Source organism: Orbicella franksi, chromosome 14 (assembly GCF_964199315.1).
Source record: "Orbicella franksi chromosome 14, jaOrbFran1.1, whole genome shotgun sequence".
Lineage (NCBI taxonomy): Eukaryota > Metazoa > Cnidaria > Anthozoa > Scleractinia > Merulinidae > Orbicella > Orbicella franksi.
The window spans coordinates 16,716,413-16,739,278 of NC_138158.1; the positions used below are offsets into that span (position 1 = coordinate 16,716,413).

Genomic DNA, 22,866 nt, shown 5'->3' on the forward strand with positions numbered 1-22,866 from the left:
CAAGGCAAGCTAAAATAAGCTAATCACAATCCTTGTTGGAATTGTTCAAATAATTTGATTGGCTAACGAAGCGACAACTGTCAATCACAAATTGGACTTCAGCTATTTTAAAGCTTTCAGTTTCGAGTAGTTTCGAGCGACTTTCGAGAGAGGAACGATGCCTTCAAAGTTCGCTTTTTAGTTAATTTTCAAATAAGAATTTAAAGGCAGGTAAAGATTTGTAGTCCAGAGGAATCCGTCCGTATTGTGGCTCATGAAAACGTGCACTTTTCCAACGGAAATTACGAAACCAGGAGCTCAAAGCTTGCGGATGAAAATGCGAAATGCTGAGTTGAATTTGAAAGGAGCTACAGTTATTTACGGCTTGCAGCCGCTTGCAGCAAGATTGCCCGAACTAGCGTAAAAGTTTGACAGGCTAAACTACTCCCACCGGTTTTACTTCGACCACAGAGGAGAATATCTAGAGCAAGCTTTGAGCTGACCACTCGTTGGTTCACTTCGCTGAGATGACCAGAGAACGAGTGTTACTACACTGAATGTGAGTGTTGTTTTGAGCAATTGAGCATTTTTACAAAAATAAAGCTTCTCATCATAAACAGAGACAGCTCAATTGTTGTGTTCTGTCGCCGTTTTACTTCTTTAGTATAAGTTCTGCCTTCGTAAAAAAATTGTCTTTATCGAAGCACTGGTTAGGCTGAGAATTTGTTTATTTCGCTACTTGTTTTGTCGACCGGAATCTAGCAAAACTGGTTATTTTAGTACTGTTTTCACTCTACTGTCGCTAACAGTGGTTTCCGTGAGCCATATTTACTGTAGACATAGAACTCCTTTCCACTGAGTTTGTCTGAATCACAGGGGATGTTTAATTTAGGTCAAAATTTGGCAAAATTCCGGAGCAAAAATTTAAAAGCCAGCTTACTGTTATCAATCCCTGCTCTGTTCTCTGATAAAGCACGCTGTTTCAGAGTGTAACAGAGTATAAAACATAGAAAAAGCGTGTTTTATTGTTCTTCGCCACATTACCTCTATATCATAAAGCAAATAAATAAGCCTAAGCCGTGCATTACACTATGATAAAACACTTCGCACATTCGAAAACACTCGAGAAATGTAGAAAACACTAGCACATTTTCCTCGTGTGCTCAAATGCCCGTCGTGTTTATCACAGTGTAATACACGACTTAGGCTTCTTTATTTGTTAAATATATCCTATTATTGTGTAATCTATGTTAGGTAATAGCTTCGGGGCTCCTACTGATAGCAGAGATGCTTTGTAAGCTCCCTTAAGGGACCACCCTAAAATTTTACGTTTTGACTTTTTGCTGTTAAATACAGGTGTCTATCTATCTATCTATATTCAAGGATTTAGAGGTCAAATAACACACCGAAAGTACGTTTTAACTTTTTTCGACAGTGCCGTCACTTCTACTTTTAACATTATTTGTAAGTGGCCGAGTTCTGGTGCATATGGCTCCCTTTTTTCTTTTCTTTTTTTACGTCGTTTGTGCACAGCACACGAAGCAGAAGGAAAGTGATATGTCTTCGTACTCATCGTAATAACTCTCACGAGTTTGACAGTGGGGCTCGGCCTAAGATTGGCTTCGGCTTCACATACCCTTCGTATATAACCTGACGGTTTACATTTAATGTCTGGTAATGGCCTCCTGGATCGATCTCCGCGTAAGTGTCCTCCTGTTGTGGAACAATGTCATCATAATGAGTAATCTGGCCAGAACGTGCGTCATCAACAACTTCATAAGTGAATTGCCCTTCAGTTTCTAACTCGTTAAGAGTAGTGTTGTAGTAACTCGGTTCTGTGGATGGTTGACTATATGGAGACAACTCTAAGATTTCTTGCGTGGAACCTTGTTGAGAATTCCTTGAAACTGACTTTGTCTCTGCTAGAATATGAAAGAACCAGAAAAAAAAAGAGCAGCGTGTTTTTCAAAGCTGCATTTTATTTCGTTTTGAAATGTCATAGATAGTAACTGTTTTGCTGATCGTCCTTCCTTCCTTCCTTCCTGCCTGCCTGACTGCCTGCCTGTCTGCCTACCTGCCTGCCTGTCCTCCCGCCCGCCCGCCCGCCCGCTCGCCCGCTCGCCCGCCCGCCCGCCCGCTCGCCCGCCCGCCCGCCCGCCCGCCCGCCCGCCCGCCCGCCAATAAGCGGCCAATACCAATTTCCCCGAGGGTGGCCGTTTAATAGGGGTTGAACTGTATACAGATAAAAAAGTTAAAACTCACCATTAGGATGCATTCGACGCCACATTACAATCCCACCAGCCACGATCACAAGAACAAGTAACCCAACAACTATTGATATTACCAAAGTTGTTGTCGGGATCCCATCTTTGGTGGTAAACGTAATAAATCCCTCATTTTCATAATCACCATCTTCGGCAAAAGATCGTTGAAAGACCGCGTATCTTGTGCCTTCTTCAAGCTTTCCGTTTTTATACCTCAAAGCTGAAAGGAAAGACAGAAGGGCACCCCGGGATTAAATCAATTCCGTGCGTACTCCGATAAGAACTGACAAAATGAATTATTAGGAGAGAAATGAAGCCCTCCCGAGTCTAGAAAAATGTATCTTGACTTTTATATATTAAAGGGATAAAGGGACCCTCCAGGTGCTGGGGGAAGAAACTGAAATGATGGCAATGAAGTCGCAATAACACAAAACAAACAAAAGACAACAACAACAACAACAACAACAACAAAAACAAACAAGCCAACAAGCAAACGGTTTCAACCGTCCAACTAATTACACTTATATATTATAAATTATTCTTTATTTTAAGTGGGGATTGTCCAAATTCTGACACCATCTTACGTCACAGTGGCGTCATACATTCTCAAAGTTCACCATAGTTTTCGAAATGTTTCAAAAATGTTATTCTAAAGGATGCATAAATTTTGAAGACGGGAAGAATTTTATATATTTGAAGTCTACTAATAAATCTCTATAAGTTCTCTTGGGGAAACGTGCTCGTTGCTAGTGTGAAAGACTATTTGATACGGGTATAGTACTTTGCTACTTTGCAATAAACGTATATTATGCCAATTACGATCTCTGATAAATCTGAGCAATTTTAATCCCAAAGCAAATCATTTATGACAACCTGTTGTTCTAGACTTTCATTTCATTTTTTCCCTATAAAAACTTGTTTTAACTTTAATTTTTATTGGTTTTTGACTTACACGTTGGGGGTTAAAATTTCAAACTTTAGCCAATGTGCTCTCAAGTAAATATATACATTCTCATAAATGGATGTATACGGTCCTTATTTTTAGTAGTCACGCCATTTGTTGTGAACTGACTCACATGATGTTTCTCTGCGCTTTCTCTTATCTTTAGTAACACCATCTCTAGAATAATGCTTCCCGTCACCAACAGGAAATGATGTCCTTGACTGATCGTTGGCGAACTCAGCCGTAATATAAGGTTCTCCTTTCACTTGGTTATCGTAATTTCGCATGACTTTAACGTATTGCTCGTCTGATGATTTTCCTGGGTTTTGCCCGTCTGTTAAGGGTGTGACGATCATTTGATAAAAGCTGTAAAAGAGTGTATTAAGGTGTTTTCACATAAGGTAGCCTACAATAGTACCCAGCATTTTATAATAGTCATACTTTAAGAGATTATATTACCAATGTTTCCTACAATAATGGTATCAAACAAACGCCCAATCATTGCAGAACACGTTTTGGTCATTGTTTTGACCTAGTAGGTTTACTATAGAAATATTACAACCTGCACCATTAATTTTAGTTTTAGGTGCCAGTAACTAATAAACGAGCTTGGTAACCGCAACCATTTGTTTTACAAAATAATCATGGATCACCAGGAACCCATGGGTCATGGATTCCTGTGATCACATGTTAAGATGCAACTGTTTGCAAGCTTTTCTTGAAGGGAATTCAGCGCTACCGTAAGTTATTCAAAATTTAAGGTGGCTCTTAAAGTGCACCCAACCCCAAAAATGTTTTTTCGCTGAAACGAATCCACATGTTATTCGAAGCATTTGGGCGAAAAAATTTTTGAATTTGGTTGAATCCTCGATTTTCTGTGTCCTTTCAAAGTCGCACCTGAAGTGTTACGCGACCGCGTTTTAGGGAGTCTGGGGCGGCTTTGCTGATGACGTCTACCCAGGAACCAAGCACAATGGCGCCTCAGTCAGCTCTCTGTATTTGCTTGAGAAAATGAAAAACAAAAGAAATCATTCCAATATATTTTGGGACTAAAACGTCCAAGTTTTGTTCCAGAATCATTTCTTTTTCGTCACTGGAGTCAGAGTTAGGTTTCGATTCGGAAGACACCGAAATAAACTTCGATCGAGCACGTTCGACAAATGTGAACTCACTGCTTAGAGCTTTGAGAACAATTTGCAATATTTCAAGCGACGACAGGGAAGACTTCTTTGCGGACGAGCTGCTTGTATATTAGGAATGGAAAGCTAGATACGAAGTGGAGGAGCAGGCAAACGAAAAGCAGGAATGAAAACTCAAGGACTGCTTTGGATGGTAATTTCGTCACCTAAACACAAGACTCCCACGCGTGTTTATAGCCCGTTTACATTTGTCCTTTGCGAGAATGTATTTTGTCAAGGTATGGTTGTTCTATTAAATCCAGTTTCCAAAAAGTCTAGATAGCAGCAGACATGTAAATATTTTAAGGAAAACGACCAATTTTTTAAGTTTGCAAGACATGTTTCGACAGAGCTTCTGTCATCTTCAGTTGAATGAATGATTACAAAGCAAGTTGAATAATAAGTAGGCAAAAATGCTAATTAAGACAAATAGTAACAACAAGAACGTGAAAAGGTGTAAGTTAAAAGGATAATTTTAGATTTACATGGTGTAATTGCTGATTGAAGGAAGGTAGTTGTTTTTGAATATGAATAGCCTCCTTTATCTTGAGTTGAAAGCTGGTAGTGGCGTGATCTAAAATATGAAAGCAGTCTATTGAACACAATGAGCGACAACGTTCAGAATTCTGAAGATGTTTGAAGATGTGAGAGGCCCTATCCAGTTTGTGTTTTACTTTCTGGGATGCTTCATGTTTGTAAGAGCGACGTAAGTGTTGCAGTTTTTGAGACTTGATGACCTCCAAAACACTGGCTTCGATCGATTGAAAATCGTAGAATTGTTTGGGCCTGTATTTTTGAAGCTGCGGGAAGCAAGGCGGAATTGGGAAGAAAACATTTCATACAATTACCGATTTCACACGTTTTAAGTCGTAACTCCAAATAACCAGTTTAAATTTTTTTCAAAGTTTGCAGTGAAATTCGTCGGATAAGCGAAAAGGATGTGTTCCCTAAGCGGTCCGCAGACATGAATGTTACGCGGTCATATTTTCGACACTATTGCATAGAATGTTTGTCGCACTGCTGATTTCCAAACCTTCGAAAAACTCTGTGAGTGTAACAATTTTGTTATCATGTAATTCTAAAGGATTAATCTTCGACTTCTATCTAAATCGAAAGAGAAATTGTGTTGGTTGGCGGCGTACAGTTGCGACCTATTTACATATCAGTATATTTGGTCGTAACGCTTCTTGATCGATCACACAACTTTGCCGGCTATGTTATAAATACTGCGGGATTGGAAGACATAGGTTGCCGGTAGTATTTCGACAAATTGCTGGTTGGCTTTAAGCAGAAAATTGTGAAAATAGCGTTTGAAAGTCTACGGAACAAATTCAAGTGAGAGTTCTTCAATGGTTCTCACAGACTCAGTTCGCTCGTTTCGGTTCACCAAAATCAACCATCGTGTATGTCTTTATTGGACCGATCATCGCCAGTAAATTGTACAGTATATCTTTCTTTAGATCTGGGATATTGCTTGCAACAGCCGATAGCACTTCTGGAAGGCATTTCTGTGCACTTTTCGAATGTGTATTGCACCATCGTGAAGGAAATGAGAGGACGTGAGATATTCGACCTTCCTGGGTAGACGTCACAACAGCCGCTGGACCCATTCTCCTCAAACTCGGTCGTGAAACAAAATGGCGGTGTTTTGGCGCTATTTTCGAGATTTCGTCGGGGCACAGAAAATCGAGGATTTAACCGAATCCAAAAATTTTTTCGTAGAGGTATTTTAAATAACAAGTAGATTCGTTTTAGCGAAAAAAAAAATTTTGGGGTTAGGTGCACTTTAACTGTTTCTTGAAATTTTGTTTTTAACTTTGAAATTAAAAATTAACAAGCTACTAGGTAGTCTTAGAAACTTTATGTACTTTCTTCTTCAAAATAGAAAATCCTAACGTAAGCTGAAGTACAAAAACCCACAAGATCGATCCCCTACACACTCAGTGAGGCCCAGCACAATCTGCGTTACAGAGCAACCGAAGGCAAAATTTCAAAACACTTACCTGACAGGTTTGCCATTACTTAACTCTTTCTTAGTTTTAAAGGGGACAGACACTTGTGTTGTTCCAATGTTGCCATCGGGAGGCGTCGGAGCGGTCGGTGGGTCTGAAAAACAACATATAGGTATAGGTACATTAGTTTGATTGAAACGTCAACATACTATCTGGCAAGGTGAAACTGATTTTGGCAGGAACTTACGTTTGGAAGTTGATAGTTTTTCCTAGCCAATATTCAACGCACAATGAAGAAAGGTGAGAGAGTTGATCCCACATATGGGCCATACTCCTCTAAAGTAATTTTAAGACATAGTACCCAGTTCTATCGTGGATAATACTACCACGGGTGTTGCTTGTATCACTTCGTTTGAACAGTCCAACTTCAGCATTAATTACTGCCATTTAGATGTTTCGCTCAATTTCAAAATAATATTGTTCATTTGCTTCAAGTTTTACTGCTTTACTATACAGCTGAATTTTTGGTAACTGCTATTTGCCGTGTTCATGAAAAGCATACATATCCTTACCTTCAGTTGTCTCATTTTTAGGATCGCTTTTTGGACCTGCACCCTTGACAGTTTCAGCCCTAACTCGAAATAAATATGTTGTAGACTGACTAAGCCCATTTACGACCGCTTTCAGAAGCGACGCAGGTACTTCCTTTTCGCCCGTCCCTCTCTCAGCTGTGTAGAATATGACGTACTTTGTAATGACACCGTGTGTAAACTCTTCAGGAACTGGCTGCCATTCCACCTCGACACTAGTACTGCTCAGTACCTTTACAGAAGTAAGTACAGGAGCCTTCGAAGGTACTGCAACATACAAAAATTTGAGCTTTTGTAAACTGGGTGCAAGTAGGGTTAATACCAGTTGTTATATTGAGATTAACTACTATTAGTGCCGATGGGAAGGGAAAGGGATTGTCCATGTACTTATTTTATGGTATACCATTCCACTTAAGATTTTGTTTTTCTTCAAAAATTTTGATAATGATCAAAAAACGACTTTTCCTGTAAAATAGTTTTCTCCTGTTCAAGACTGTGTGTCCGTCCTGATGGCCACTAAGTTTTTACACAGGCTATTACCCTTACCTGTTATCGACTTGAATATTGTTTGTTTTTAGTGGCGACAATGATTTGCACATGAATATAGCCTTATAGCCAACTTTTCTGCATGCTCTTCACCTTAGTTGAGGGCATGAGTTGAAAACCAACCGAGTCTCCCTACCTCTGCACCAAAAATTTAATGTTGTTTTCCTCGTACTTACCGTCTTGGTCCGTCCATACAGTGATGGGATTGCTGCGTGGTCCATCACCTTTCAAAGTTGCAGCTAACACCTGGATGTTGTATACCGTATACTTTATAAGTTCTGTTAACTCAATTTGACGGGAGGGTGAATCAACCCATACCATCGTCTCTGCATCTCCCTCGGACTCCTCGTAAATGACAGTGTATTTAAGGATTTTACCGTGCTGTTTATCTGCTGGCACTTCACCCCAGGTGACTAAGATACTAGTTGAGCTGGTGTTGTGTCCTCTCACATTCTCAGGAGCAGCACCAGGTACTGAACAAAGAATAATGGTATTGATAGTAATGGTATCGCAGCTATTAAACAGATATATACCGATAACGTTTAAGAGAGCCCGGATCTCCACCGCGAGGGAATGGACAATGACGATCACAAACAAATTAACAGATAGAAATCAAATTACAAGCGGTTTGTTAGCCTCTTCATTCTTGTCCAGGGTTTTTTCCTGTAACTATCTGAACTCCTTAAAAGTTTTCCAGCGTTTCGTGTTTTCAACCCATAATAGATCTTACTATATAGCGTCTCTAGCCTTTATTTGTTACATCTTTTCTGAACACCTTTACTTGTATGATTATTCCCAAATAATGCGAGGAAATCTGAACGCTAACTCACCATCTTGATTTGTAACGAAAAATTCGGGATCGCTGTAGTGTCCATCTCCCTTGTCGGTAGACGCCAAAACTCTGACGCTGTAGTTCATATTCTTTATCAGCCCAGTTAGATTCACCTCACGTGTAAGAACATAGACTGTTGTGTTTTCAACGAGTAAAGAACTGATCGCCTGGTAGCTCACGGTATAACTACGAATGATACCGTTCTTGTCCGCAGCTGGAACTTCATTCCACCTCACTGAAAGTGAAGTGGAAGTTGTGTCGTATAATATTAAATCCTGGGGGGGAGCGCTAGGTCCTGAAAGGAATGTAAAAAGTGTTAAATTTTTATCTGTTAACATGACGTAACACTGTTTCAGCCCGGCAACAACTTCACCATGTACACCATGTACATCAAGCAAACTAAACAATTTTTGTAATTCTGAATAACAAATGCTACTGACTGTAACACTGTGATGACTTTGATTAGCCTCCAAGTAGCTGATTCAAGACTCAAGACGATGCTATTATTACAAATAGGGTGCTTCTTAATCCTAAACAACATTGCATTTAGGAAGGGGTTGACAAGCTTTACCTGATTCCTCTTGCTAATGTATGAAATTGCCCATTTTGCGGAAATCTTGTTGATTTTTCAATGAGAATCACATTTGTATTATTTTAAATAGTATAAATCTACTAGCGTTCCATCACGAATGCCGTTCTCTTATTTGACTGCACTACACGCTGTCTATTCTGTTACAGATTAGTGAGTAGCCTAGAAGTGTGCGGTTGATAACAAATAGCGGTAGCTACTTTGCATTTACAAAGTGTCTGCGAAGAGGATTTAGATAATATTTTTAACAACAAGTAGACCTGTACTAAAACAATCAAATTATTCGCTCTCGATTTTTATCGCGTGATAGTCGACGAGGGCCTAGCCCGAGTCAACTATCAACCGAAAATAAACTTGAAGCAGCTTGGATGCTGACCAACGTTTGAATATAAAAAGTAACCATCATAACGGACGGCGTAGTGGTCAAAGAGCTCGCTTCCCACCAATGTGGCCTAAGTTCAGACACGGCGTCATATGTGGGTTGAGTTTGTTGTTCGTTCTGGTCTGGTTTTTCTCCGGCTTTTGCGGTTTTTCTTTCTCTAAAAAACCAACATTTCTAAATTCCAAAGGGCAAATGGTTTGTCAGTCTTTCGACTGTTATGTTCTTTCCTGGCTAAAAACATTCTGACTTACTTATTTCGTAAAGTATGGTTAGTTCTTGGTTATTCAAAGTGTACTTATCACTCAGCTAGTCAGTCAGGAAAAAATACTTACTATCCTCGTCCGTTCTAACAACAATGGGGTCATTGGCTGGTCCATTTCCTTTTACAGTAGATGCAAACACTATGATATTGTAGTTGACGTACTCCTTTAGTTCTGTCAAATTCTTTAGACGATCATTGGCACCAACCAAAACACTTGCAATGTCATTCTCTGTTTGTGAGTGGTAAGTAATGGTGTAACCCGTGATGATACCATTCTGTTTATCAGCTGGGACTTCATACCACGTGACTAAGATGCTTGTTGAGCTGGTGTTCTGGCCTATTACATTTTGTGGAGCACCATCAGGTTCTGATAGAAAAGTTCAAAACAAGTTAACTTTGCAGTGATCGTTACTAGGCTTTCATATATGATTCCTACGAAGACTTCTATAACAACTGTTTTTTGAGGTTGTCAAGGAAATGTCTAATGTTAGTTGCCTGATGTAGCGTGAATACTGTACACGCGTGATATGTACATGCACGAAACATGGTATAACAGGAAGGTTGTTGCAGCTAGACGTCTAAGCAACCCACGGAAAATGAGCATGGGTCAATTACAAAAGTGAAACCACTTGATAGGTGCTTACCAGAAATTAACACTGGATGTGATGGAAACTTCCATTTCTTAACGCACACAGACAAAAAAAGTTTAGGCGCCAAAAGAAGAACTACAAAAAACCTTGAACGAAAACAAATGGCCTAGCAAGTGGTTGTTTAATCATACTACAGGACACAATCCCCTTATTGTGCTTTCAACAAAGGCATCTATCATGCTGATGTGCCTATGTACACTCTTTATTCAAGTTAAGTTTCTCATTCTTTCCTTTCATTAAATGCAGCAGGATAAAGAAATGCCAAGCAATATTCTCGTTGGCCCTTAAATAGAGTGTTAAAACAATACAAAATCTCTGGTTGGGACGGCAAAGCAGGGACTTCTGCGGCTTAACAGAGGTGGTCACTTAACGCAAATCTGGTTTCCAGTATTAAACTGATTATGTATGAAGACATGATTAATCATCGTAGTTATGCACACAACTTAAGCAGTTGTGAAATTAAAGCCTGAAAGAAAAAAAAAAAAAAAATTCAAGCCTGAACGGGATTCGAACCTATGACCTCTGCGATAACGGTGCAGTGCTCTACCAACTGAGCTATCAAGCCGTCTGAGAGCTGGTTATCCTAAGAGTTCGTAATATACCCGTAGATGGTGAAGAACACAAGTGAATATATGAAAATCATATATTTGAACTGCGGAGAAAGAAGTATGAAGACATGATTGATCATCGTAGTTATGCACACAACTTAAGCAGTTGTAAAATTAAAGCCTGAAAAAAAAAAAAAAAAAAAAAAATTCTAGGCCTGAACGGGATACAAACCCAGGCTTTAATTTCACAACCGCTTAAGTTGTGTGCATAACTGCGATGATCAATCATGCCTTCATACTTCTTTCTCTGCAGTTCAAATATATGATTTTTCACATATTCACTTGTAAACTGATTATATTAGTACTTTTTTGTGCGACCGGGTAAAGAGAGGGTGACGACTTAGCTGTACTTCCAATACTGCCTAAAATCGATCGTTTTTGTTTAAAAAACAATCCTTGGTGTTCCCGTAATGATTTGATTTAACACACTGAAGGAATGAAAATTATCTGTACATGTATATGGTCTATTAACAGGCATAGTTAGTGCGCTCGCCACGGAATCGAGAGGTCCTGGTTCGAGTTCTGGTCGAAGACATTAAATGTCATTGTGTCGTGTTCTTGGGCAGGACGCTTAACTCTCACAGTGCCTCTCTCCATCCAGGTGTAGAAATGGGTACTGGCGAACTTAATGCTGGGGCTTATCATGCAATAGACTAGTGTTTCAACTAGAGAGAAGTAGAAAAACTCCTAGTCGCTTGATGCCACTGAAACCGGAGTTACGCGCCTGCCTTATGGGCAACTTGGCTCGTACTATGCAGACTTTCCCTATATGATCTCTTATCATGTAAACCGTTTATGAAATTCTAATATCGAACATTTCTACCCAGTTATACTTGCAAAACTCACGGGTTATTTTCTTTGAGATCGTTACTTACACAAATTTGATATCAATGATACGTTTTTTTACCCTCTGACCGGCTAAAAAAGCCCATTCTACGCAGGAGAGGTCAGCTCAAACGTGATTAAGAAACAAGAACCAAGTAGCCACAAAATCCACCATAACACCCACAAGAAAAGGATTCAAATTAAAATTACTCACTGTCCTGGTCTGTTCTAACTACAATGACAGGGTCATTGGGTGGTCCATTTCCTTTCACAGTAGATGCAAACACTGTGACATTGTAGTTGACGTACTCCTTTAGTTCTGTCAAATTCTTTTGACGATCATTGGCACCAACCAAAACAATTCCATTGTCATTCTCTGTTTGTGAGTGGTAAGTAATGGTGTAACCCGTGATGATACCATTCTGTTTATCAGCTGGGACTTCATCCCACATGACTAAGATGCTTGTTGAGCTGCTGTTCTGGCCTATTACGTTTTGTGGAGCACCATCAGGTTCTGATAGAAAAGTTCAAAACAAGTTAGCTTTGCAATTACTGTCACTAGACTTTCATATATGATTCCTACGAAGATTTCTAAAAGAAGTGTTTCTTAAGGTTGTCAAGGACCTGTCTAATGTTAGTTGTCTGATGTGGAGGGAATACTGTACACGCGTGATATGTACATACAAGAAACATGTTGTAACAGAAAGTTTGTTGCAGCTAAACGTCTAAGCAACCCACGGAAAATAGGTGCTTACCAGAAATTAACACTGGATGTGATGGAAACTTCCATTTCTTAACGCACACAGACAAAAAAGTTTAGGTGCCAAAAAAAGAACTACAAAAAACCTTGAACGAAAACAAATGGCCTAGCAAGTGGTTGTTTAATCATACTTTGGAGTACAGGACACAATTTCCTTATTGTGCTTTCAACAAAGGCATCTATCATGCTGATGTGCCTATGTACACTCTTTATTCAAGTTAAGTTTCTCATTCTTTCCTTTCATCAAATGCAGCAGGATAAAGTAATGCCAAGCAATATTCTCGTTGGCCGTTAAATAGAGTGTTAAAACAATACAAAATCTCTGGTTGGGACGGCAAAGCAGTGACCTCTGCCGCTTAACAGAGGTGGTCACTTGACGCAAATCTGGTTTGCAATATTAAACTGATTATGTATGAAGACATGATTGATCATCGCAGTTATGCACACAACTTAAGAGCAGCATCGTCTAAATATCAACTAGACTTGGAAATAGCGAAAAAATCGAATTTCTTCAAACTCGCCCAGAATGAAGCCCTACGGGCACTAGTTACAAAAATATTGTTTTAAGCTCGATAAATCAAAAATTATTTTTTTACGCAATTTTTTCGTTTCGATGTCCCAAATCGGCCATAATCGATCGAAAATGAGCGGCATATTCAGAGGCTTGTAAACTCAAAAGTAAAAATCTTCATTACAAACTGATTGCACGTCGTATTTGTACTTTCTTTCTTGTCTATTTAGAGCTAAATAGATCGCGATTTGATTAGAAATAAAATATTTGATGAATTTTCTAAATTAACGGCTCAAGACAGCTTAACAAGAGGTCTACATTTAGCCTATTTTCAAATGCTAAAAAGGCGTTCTGGTACACGGCTTTTCCCAAAACGACTAGTTTGGTCTGAAAGAGCATTGTTTTTTCTTCAAATTAGTGAAATAAAATTTTTGGGTAAATAAAATCGTGAGCGCTGAGATAGCGAACTAAATGCAGCACTTCTTTCTGAAAACGTGACCTTTGACCCAAGCGTTACGAAACCGATTACTGCAAGAAAACCCGGAAGAAAAGCAAACGCTTCGTTATTTTGAAACAATTTCTAGTGATATCTCTCTGAAACCATGATTGCAAGATTCTCTTTCCAGATATGAAATCTTACAGGGTCAAAGAAGGAGCTAAAGGGCGCATTTTGTTACAATAACTTTGTTTGCTGAGAATTGACTTGAAGTCAATTCCAGTGAAATTTGCAAACTTGAAGTATGTTAGCCGATACTTACCTGAATATTTATACTTACAGAAGAGTCGTCTTCTTGGATTAACCTTCAAAAGAAGCTGGACCCAGATTTGGAAACCTCTAAAGGAAGAAATGTTTAATGTTCCGTGACCTGCCCGCAGCTATAAATTCCATGCACATGCCAACCGCATGTTTGTCGTAAAACTAACTGACCTCCACTGACAGTTTCCACGGGCAACCCCAAAATAAAGAATCGCCAAAAATGTAAAGTGAAATTTGCTGTCTTCATGAACAGTTAGAAGCTAGAGTCAAGTTCCATCACCGTTTCAAAGTGCTTGATTTTATTTGCTTGCGTCGACTTTGTTCACTCAATTCTTCTTACTGTCACGCTCGAATTCCGCGAATCGGTCACGCCAAAACAGTGCAGACCGTGCAGACTGCAGACACTTGTTTGGACCTTTCATTTTGACTCATTTTTTTTTTGGCTCTAGTTACAAAATAGTGTTCAATATATCTGAACGTTTGTCATTTATCCACAGGCCACACAAGCGCAGTATTTGACGTTAGATTCAATAGACAAACGCATACAAGACTTTGTGTGGGAAACTTACTCAGTCTGCATATGGTCTACAGTGTTTTGGCGTGACCGATACTACGCAGTATTCGAACGTGACAGTAATTATTGAGTGAACAAAGTAAAATCAAGCACTTTTAAAAGGTAATGGAACTTGACTCTAGCTTCTAACTGTTCATAAAGACAGCAAATTTCACTTTACATTTTTGGCGATTCTTTATTTTGGGGTTGCCCTAGGAAACTGTCAGTGGAGGTCAGTTAGTTTTACGACATGCGGTCGGCATGTGCATGGAATTTATAGCTGCGGGCAGGTCACGGAACATTAAACATTTCTTCTTTTAGAGGTTTCCAGATCTGGGTCTAGCTTCTTTTGAAGGGTTAATCCAAGAAGACGACTCTTCTGTAAATATAAATATTCAGGTAAGTATCGGCTAACATACTTCAAGTTTGCAAATTTCACTGGAATTGACTTCAAGTCAATTCTCAGCAAACAAAGTTATTGTAACAAAATGCGCCCTTTAGCTCCTTCTTTGACCCTGTAAGATTTCACATCTGGAAAGAGTTTCTTGCAGTCATGGTTTCGGAGAGATATCACTAGAAATTGTTTCAAAATAACGAAGTGTTTGCTTTTCTTCCGGGTTTTCTTGCAGTAATCGGTTTCGTAACGCTTGGGTCAAAGGTCACGTTTTCAGAAAGAAGTGCTGCATTTAGTTCGCTATCTCAGCGCTCACGATTTTATTTACCCAAAAATTTTATTTCACTAATTTGAAGAAAAAACAATGCTCTTTCAGACCAAACTAGTCGTTTTGGGAAAAGCCGTGTACCAGAACGCCTTTTTAGCATTTGAAAATAGGCTAAATGTAGACCTCTTGTTAAGCTGTCTTGAGCCGTTAATTTAGAAAATTCATCAAATATTTTATTTCTAATCAAATCGCGATCTATTTAGCTCTAAATAGACAAGAAAGAAAGTACAAATACGACGTGCAATCAGTTTGTAATGAAGATTTTTACTTTTGAGTTTACAAGCCTCTGAATATGCCGCTCATTTTCGATCGATTATGGCCGATTTGGGGCATCGAAACGAAAAAATTGCGTAAAAAAATAATTTTTGATTTATCGAGCTTAAAACAATATTTTTGTAACTAGTGCCCGTAGGGCTTCATTCTGGGCGAGTTTGAAAAAATTCGATTTTTTCGCTATTTCCAAGTCTAGTTGATATTTAGGCGAAGCTGCTCTTAAGCAGTTGTGAAATTAAAGTCTGAAAGAAAAAAAAAAATTCAGGCCTAAACGTGATTCGAACCTATGACCTCTGCGATAACGGTGTAGCGCTCTACCAACTGAGCTATCAAGCCCAAGAGTTCGTAATATACCGGTAGATATACCCGTAGATGGTGAAGAACACAAGTGAATATATGAAAAATCATACATTTGAACTGCGGAGAAAGAATTATGAAGACATGATTGATCATCGTAGTTATGCACACAACTTAAGCAGTTGTGAAATTAAAGCCTGAAAAAAATTTCTAGGCCTGAACGGGATAAAGACCCAGGCTTTAATTTCACAACCGCTTAAGTTGTGTGCATAACTACGATGATCAATCATGCCTTCATACTTCTTTCTTCGCAGTTCAAATATATGATTTTTCATATATTCACTTGTAAACTGATTATATTAGTACATTTTTGCGACCGGGTACAGAGAGGGTGACGACTTAGCTGTACTTCCAATATTGCTTAAAATCGATCGTTTCTGTTTAAAAAACAATCCTTGGTGTTCCCGTAATGATTTGATTTAAGACACTAAAGGAATGAAAATTATCTGTACATGTATATGATCTATTGTGAAGGCACGGCGGCCCCATGGTTAGTGCGCTCGCCACGGAATCGAGAGGTCCTGGTTCGAGTCCTGATCGAAGACATCAAATGTCATTGTGTCGTGTTCTTGGGCAGGACACTTAACTCTCACAGTGCCTCTCTCCACCCAGGTGTAGAAATGGGTACTGCCGAACTTAATGCTGGGGCTTATCATGCAATGGACTAGCATCTCAACCAGGGAGAAGTAGAAAAACTCTTAGTCGCTTGATGTCACTGAAACCGGAGATACGCGCCTGCCTTATGGGCAACTTGGCTCGTACTATGCAGACTTTCCCTATATGATCTCTTATCATGTAAACCGTTTATGAAATTCTAATATCGAACATTTCTACCCAGTTATACTTGCAAAACTCACGGGTTATTTTCTTTGAGATCGTTACTTACACAAATTTGATATCAATGATACGTTTTTTTACCCTCTGACCGGCTAAAAAAGCTCATTCTACCCAGAAGAGGTCAGCTCAAAAGTGATTAACAAACAAGAACCAAGCAGCCACAAAATCCACCATAACACCCACAAGAAAAGGATTCAAATTAAAATTACTTACTGTCCTGGTCTGTTGTAACTACAATAACAGGGTCATTGGCTGGTCCATCTCCTTTCAAAGTAGATGCAAACACTGTGATATTGTAGTTGACGTACTCCTTTAGTTCTGTCAAATTCTTTTGACGATCATTGGCACCAACCAAAACATTTCCATTGTCATTCTCTGTTTGTGAGTGGTATGTAATGGTGTAACCGGTGATGATACCATTCTGTTTATCAGCTGGGACTTCATCCCACATGACTAAGATGCTTGTTGAGCTGCTGTTCTGGCCTCTTACGTTTTGTGGAGCACCATCAGGTTCTGATAGAAAAGTTCAAAACGAGTTAATTTTGCAATGATTGTCACTAGGCTTTCATATATGATTCCTACGAAGATTTCTAAAAGAAGTGTTTCTTAAGGTTGTCCAAGACATGTTTAATGTTAGTTGCCTGATGCAGCGTGAATACTGTACACCCATGATATGTACGTACAAGGAACATGGCATAACAGAAAGGTTGTTGCAGTCAAACGCCTATTAAGAAGCCGGCCCTGAGAAATGAGTATGGGTCACTTACAAAAGTGTGACCATTTGACATGCGTTTAATCAGCATAAATTTGCCTTGTATGTGGTGGAAACGTCCAATGTTTCAACGCCTAACACAGAAAAAACGCGTAGCCGCTTAAAAGAACTAGAAAAAAGCTTAAACGAAATCAAATGGCCAAGCAAGCGGCTGTGCAATGATACCCTGGAGTACAGGACACAATCCCCTGATTTTGCTTTCAACAAAGGTACCTAGCATATTGACGGATGTGCTTATGTACATTCTTTATTTAAGTAAAGTTTCTCACTCTTTCCTTTCACCAGCTGCAGCAGGGTAAAGAAATGACAAACCATATTTTCGTTGGCCGTTTAATAGAGTATGGAAACAATTCGAAAATAATTTTCTGGTTGGAACGGCAAAACGGTGACCCCAGCCGCTTAACAGTGATGGTCGCTTAACGCAAATCTGGTTTGCAGTATAAAACTGATATTTTAATACATATTTTTAGAACTCTGACAACTGTCCGCTAAAGATAGGGCACTGGCCTAACTGTACTTTCAATACTGCGTATATATTTAACAAATTGACGTCATCTTTTTATGCGTCTGTCTATTGATGATAAGTTGCGTCATGACATTGTCAAAGTGGCCGTGGAGACACGAGCCGAAGGCGAATGGTTCCGCAGTAAACTTTGAAAATGTTATGACGAAATTTATCATCAATAAGAGGACAGGCCTATAAAAAAAACTGACGTAAACTTGTTTTTTACAATAACAAGACCCCAAAATGGTCAAATGCTGGTAATAAATGAGGGGAAAAGAGGCGTTAACTTGCCGTAAATAAAGATAAGTAAATTTTATTCAAAAGGTCGCGAACATTGTCAATAGCTTTTGTCGCTTTTTGATTGGCTACTCAAAGAAGTCCATAGAATCTCATTGACTAAAAAGTTGACAGTTTGACCGCTGAAAGTGGAACGTGAAAGTTTGCATAAATTAAAATTTTATTCGTCTGTACTCTTATTGATGATAAAAATGAGACAATCAGCGCGCGAGAAATTAGACAGTTATTGTAAAAATTGGGTCATTGACCAAGTGTGAGCTCAAGATGGCTGGATATTGGCCAAATTATTTTTTTGCGTGTTTGTGGACCGAGACGAAATATCCATCCATCTTGATCAAACAAGCTTGTAGGTCAATAAAGGATTTATCATTTGGCTAAATTTAACATAGTGCCAAGAAAGCTGAATCTTGCCCGCTTGGATAGTCAATCGCAGTACAGGAGTTGATTCATTTTGCCCGGTCACAGAGCTAGCCATATAATAACAATAGTTCGTGTTTAAAAAACAATCTTTGGTCTTCCCGTAATGATTTGATTTTAAAACAAAGAAGAGGCAAGAAAATCATTTCTACTGATATGATCCCTTACCATGTAAACAGCTTATGGAATTCTAATACCGCACATTTCTACCGTCCTTCAAAGTGCACGGGTTATTTTCTTTGACGAAATTCCTTTCATTGATAATTTCAGTTTTCTGTCTCTAACTAGTTAAAGAAACCAATTTTACAAGGAGAGATCAGCTCCAAAGTGATTAACAAACAAGAACCAAGCAGCCACAAAATCCACTTTAATAGCCCCACAAGAAAATGATTCAAATATAAAGTACTTACTGTCCTGGTCTGTTCTAACTACAATGACAGGGTCATTGGCTGGTCCATTTCCTTTCACAGTAGATGCAAACACTATGATATTGTAGTTGACGTACTCCTTTAGTTCTGTCAAATTCTTTCGACGATTATTAGCACCAACCAAAACACTTCCATTGTCATTCTCTGTTTGTGACTGGTATGTAATGATGTAACCCGTGATGATACCATTCCGTTGATCAGCTGGAACTTCATCCCACGTGACTAAGATGTTTGTTGAGCTGGTGTTCTGGCCTGTTACATTTTGTGGAGCACCATCAGGTTCTGATAGAAAAGTTCAAAACAAGTTAATTTTGAAATGATTGTCACTAGTCTTTCATATATTATTCCTACGAAGACTTCCAAAATAACTGTTTCTTAAGGTGATTCCTCACATTTGCATGGCGCATCTTTATTGCGCATAATTTATGGTGTCTTTAGCGCGCGTTCGTGCACGCGCACATTGAAAACATGGTGGATTTGCCTTAATATTGAGTTCTGTCAGTTGAAAAATGGCTATAGCTCACTAACGAGCTTGGGCACCCCAAATTTTTTCCAGTCATGTTAATCAACTAATCATTAGCTTTGCGTGACAAAAGACTGATCTGATTTCTACAGTAGAAAATTGAATAAATAAGGAAAATAGCAGCTGCACTGTAGTCTTTACTATTTTGCAGTTTGATAGCCGTGGCAAGCAATTTGGTTCCAATATTTTAACAAGGATTCAGCTGTCTGTTAAAATCAAACTTAAAAAGTTTATTTGTGTCCGACACAAGTGTTGACTGTAGTTTGAGGCGTGTTTTCATGAGTCTGGGCTCACAAAGAGTTTACAATAACTTGGAATGCGTTCTTGTAATAAGCATTAAATAATGCTAAAATGGGACAGTTTTAATGCCTCACTGCTCCTTAACGAGCATGGGCACCCCCTTTTTTATTTTATAATTAAAGTTCTCATATGATAAATATTCAGTGGACAAAGTTTGAAACAAAATCTATGTGCAGTTTTATTTCAGGGGAATTACCTTAAGGTTGTCAAGGATATGTCTAATGTTAGTTGTCTGATGTGGAGGGAATACTGGACACGCGTGATGTGTACATACAAGAAACATGGTACAATATAAAGGTTGTTGCAGTCAAACGTCTATTAAGAAGCCGCCCCTGAGAAATGAGCATGGGTCACTTACAAAAGTGTGGCCACCGGATAGGCGTTCACTCAGCAGAAATTTGCCTTATACGTATATGGCGGAAACCTCTATTTTTTTTAACACCAAGCAGTATTCTCGTTGGCAGTTAAATAGAATTAAAAACAATACAAAATCTCTGGTTGGAACGGCAAAGCAGTGACCTCAGCCGCTTAACAGAAGTGGTCACTTAAAGCAAATCTGGTTTGCTGTATTAAACTGATTATGTACGAACACATGATTGATCATCGCAGTTATGCATACAACTTTTAAAGCAGTTGTGAAATTAAAGTATGAAAAAAAACAAAAAAGTTCAGGCCTGAACGGGATTCGAGCCTATGACCTCTGCGATAACGGTGCACTGCTCTACCAACCGAGCTATCAAGCCATCTGGAAGCTGATCACTTTGTGAGTTTGTAATACACCCGGGCCGTAGATGGTGAAGAATACAAGCGAATATATGAAAAAACATATTTGAACTATGGAGAAAGACATATGAACACATGATTGATCATTGTAGTTATGCACACAACTTAAACAGTTGTGAAATTAAAGCCTGAAAAAAAAATTCTGGGGCTGAACGGGATTCGAACGCAGGTTTTGATTTCACAACTGCTTAAGTTGTGTGCATAACTGCGATGATCAATCATGTTTCTCCGCAGTACCAACATATGATTTTTCATATATTCACTTGTAAACTGATTATATTAGTACATTTTTGCGACCGGGTAAAGAGAGGGTGACGACTTAGCTGTACTTCCAATACTGCCTGAAATCGATCGTTTTTGTTTTAAAAGCAGTACTTTGGTGTTTCCGTAATGATTTGATTTAAAAACACACAAAAGGAATGAAAATCATCTGTACATGAATATGATCTATTGTGAAAGCACGGTGGCCTCATGGTTAGTGCGCGCGCCACTGGATCGAGAGGTCCTGGTTCGAGCCCTGATCGAAGGCATCAAATGTCATTGTGTCGTGTTCTTGGGCAGGACACTTAACTCTCACAGTGACTCTCTCCACCCAGGTGTAGAAATGGGTACTGGCGAACTTAATGCCGGGGCTAATCATGCAATGGACTAGCATTTCAACCAGGGAGAAGTAGAAAACCTCCTAGTCGCTTGATGCCACTGAAAGCGGAGATACGCACCTGCCTGATGGGCAACTTGGCTCGTACTATGCAGACTTTCCTTACATGATCTCTTACCGTGTAAACCGCTTATGAAATTCTAATACCAAGCAGCCACAAAATTTACCATAACACCCACAAGAAAAGGATACAAATATAAAGTACTTACTGTCCTGGTCTGTTCTAACTACAATAACAGGATCATTGGCTGGTCCATTTCCTTTTACAGTAGATGCAAACACTATGATACTGTAGTTGACGTACTCCTTTAGTTCTGTCAAATTCTTTTGACGAATATTGGCACCAACCGAGACACTTCCATCGTCATTCTCTGTTTGTGAGTGGTAAGTAATGGTGTAACCGGTGATGATACCATTCTGTTTATCAGCTGGAACTTCATCCCAAGTGATCAAGATGCTTGTTGAGCTGCTGTTCTGGCCTGTTACATTTTGTGGAGGGCCATCAGGTTCTGACAGAAAAGTTCAAAACAAGTTAACTTTGAATGGTGGTTGATTGGGCTTTGCTGTGTTACTATGATGAGTTACTAATTAATGACGTGCTTCTTTTAGCGTTTGCCATAGACCTTCCTATTGGTATTTACTAGTGTTAGATCTGGGTGTCCTGCTCTGTGATGTCTATGAAAACAAAAGCCTGCCAGAGATCACTATGCCACTTTAAGCTAGTAGTTTATGAGAGGAAGATCATTGGAGCTTACTTTAATGTATTGATTGGACTTTAAAAGCATGGCAAGAAAAGAAAATGAACTGCATCACCTCTTACCTTGCAAAGCCTCTAAAATCCCTAACGGTGTACAATATTTTGAGAACTTATATTAAACAAATTTTTGAATTGACAACATGCGATTATAGTTCTTTAAACTGAACAAAACAGAAAGAAACTACCACAACATGCACAGCAATTTCTAAGGAAAGGTACGGTATGTTGTCTGGTTTCTGACCAGTACCAGTATCTGACCAGTTTTATATAAAACCCATTTTTACGTCGTGCGTGTCATTTAAAAGGAAATTTTCCGAAAGGAATTTAAACGTTTCAGCTTTCGAATAAAGGTTTCAGCGCGCTGTTAGCTTGAGAAACAAGCCTTCGCGGTGAGTAAAATGGTCATGGTTAAAATTTGCGATATTCAGAGGACGGTAATACTACCAATGCTAAACAAAGAGTCTGATACATGTGATAACGTTTTCAAAGGAAGTTCTTTTATTTTTGACGTGAAGAAACTCGAAGAGTTCTAGTGATCAGAACATCGTTTAATTTGAAATGAACTTGAACTTTTCTGAAATAACAGAAGTCAGAAACCTTAACTAAGTTTTGGTTTAGTGCGCCCAGTTTCCGACCATTTTCTTCTAAATTTGCAAAGTGTAACAATTTGTTTGGATAACTTTGTCCATGATTTTAAGATATGAATATAAGCTACACCAGGCAACACCATAGAAAGTCTATTGACTTTCATTTTCGACTCGAATTATTTCCTGTGTTGATTTCGCGTGACTGTATTAGCTGGAATAACACGAAGTAGAATGAAAAATCCTTTCTCCTTTGACCACGATGCTTGGTTACTAGCTAGCCGATTTCTTTTCCCGAAACAAAGGCCAACTTTGCAAGTAGTGAAAATAAGCTAAATACATCGTTTGACTGCAGAAAGTTAACTTGATGTTGCAAGTGTATTGTGCTCTGATAACTGACTCGCTGTTCGGATAGTGGGCAACTAATTAGCTTTGCAGATATTGAAATGTACGACGGCTACAAGTGTAAAGA

At 39.0% G+C, this 22,866-nt stretch overlaps 2 protein-coding genes across 2 annotated transcripts in view; both read right to left on the reverse strand.

The window, feature by feature from the left end:
• Nucleotides 1-1,517: 1,517 nt before the first annotated feature.
• Nucleotides 1,518-2,555, reverse strand: LOC145467474 (uncharacterized). The gene is made up of 2 exons (XM_081451034.1): nucleotides 2,242-2,555; nucleotides 1,518-1,901 (listed from the first exon to the last, which is right to left on the reverse strand). The coding sequence occupies exons 1-2, from the start codon at nucleotides 2,264-2,266 to the stop codon at nucleotides 1,564-1,566; spliced, it is 363 nt and encodes a 120-aa protein (XP_081307160.1). The 5' UTR covers nucleotides 2,267-2,555; the 3' UTR covers nucleotides 1,518-1,563.
• A 729-nt stretch (nucleotides 2,556-3,284) lies between these two features.
• The window catches only part of LOC145467260 (protein sidekick-1-like), a 40,571-nt gene continuing 20,989 nt past the window's right edge, over nucleotides 3,285-22,866 (reverse strand). The window contains exons 8-17 of the mRNA XM_081450808.1: nucleotides 21,263-21,562; nucleotides 18,772-19,071; nucleotides 16,584-16,883; nucleotides 11,815-12,114; nucleotides 9,588-9,884; nucleotides 8,283-8,579; nucleotides 7,629-7,925; nucleotides 6,889-7,173; nucleotides 6,368-6,470; nucleotides 3,285-3,552 (exon numbers count right to left, since the gene is read on the reverse strand). Of these exons, the coding sequence (XP_081306934.1) occupies nucleotides 3,285-3,552; nucleotides 6,368-6,470; nucleotides 6,889-7,173; nucleotides 7,629-7,925; nucleotides 8,283-8,579; nucleotides 9,588-9,884; nucleotides 11,815-12,114; nucleotides 16,584-16,883; nucleotides 18,772-19,071; nucleotides 21,263-21,562 (2,747 nt within the window). The remainder of the gene's footprint in view (nucleotides 3,553-6,367; nucleotides 6,471-6,888; nucleotides 7,174-7,628; nucleotides 7,926-8,282; nucleotides 8,580-9,587; nucleotides 9,885-11,814; nucleotides 12,115-16,583; nucleotides 16,884-18,771; nucleotides 19,072-21,262; nucleotides 21,563-22,866) is intronic.

Bases quoted from the DNA above. Each gene is read 5' to 3' on its own strand.
- LOC145467474 (XM_081451034.1), bottom strand. From the start codon at position 2,266: ATGTGGCGTCGAATGCATCCTAATG. The intron at 1,902-2,241 runs GTGAGTTTTAAC...TTCATATTCTAG, and splicing joins GCGTCGAATGCATCCTAATG to CAGAGACAAAGTCAGTTTCA.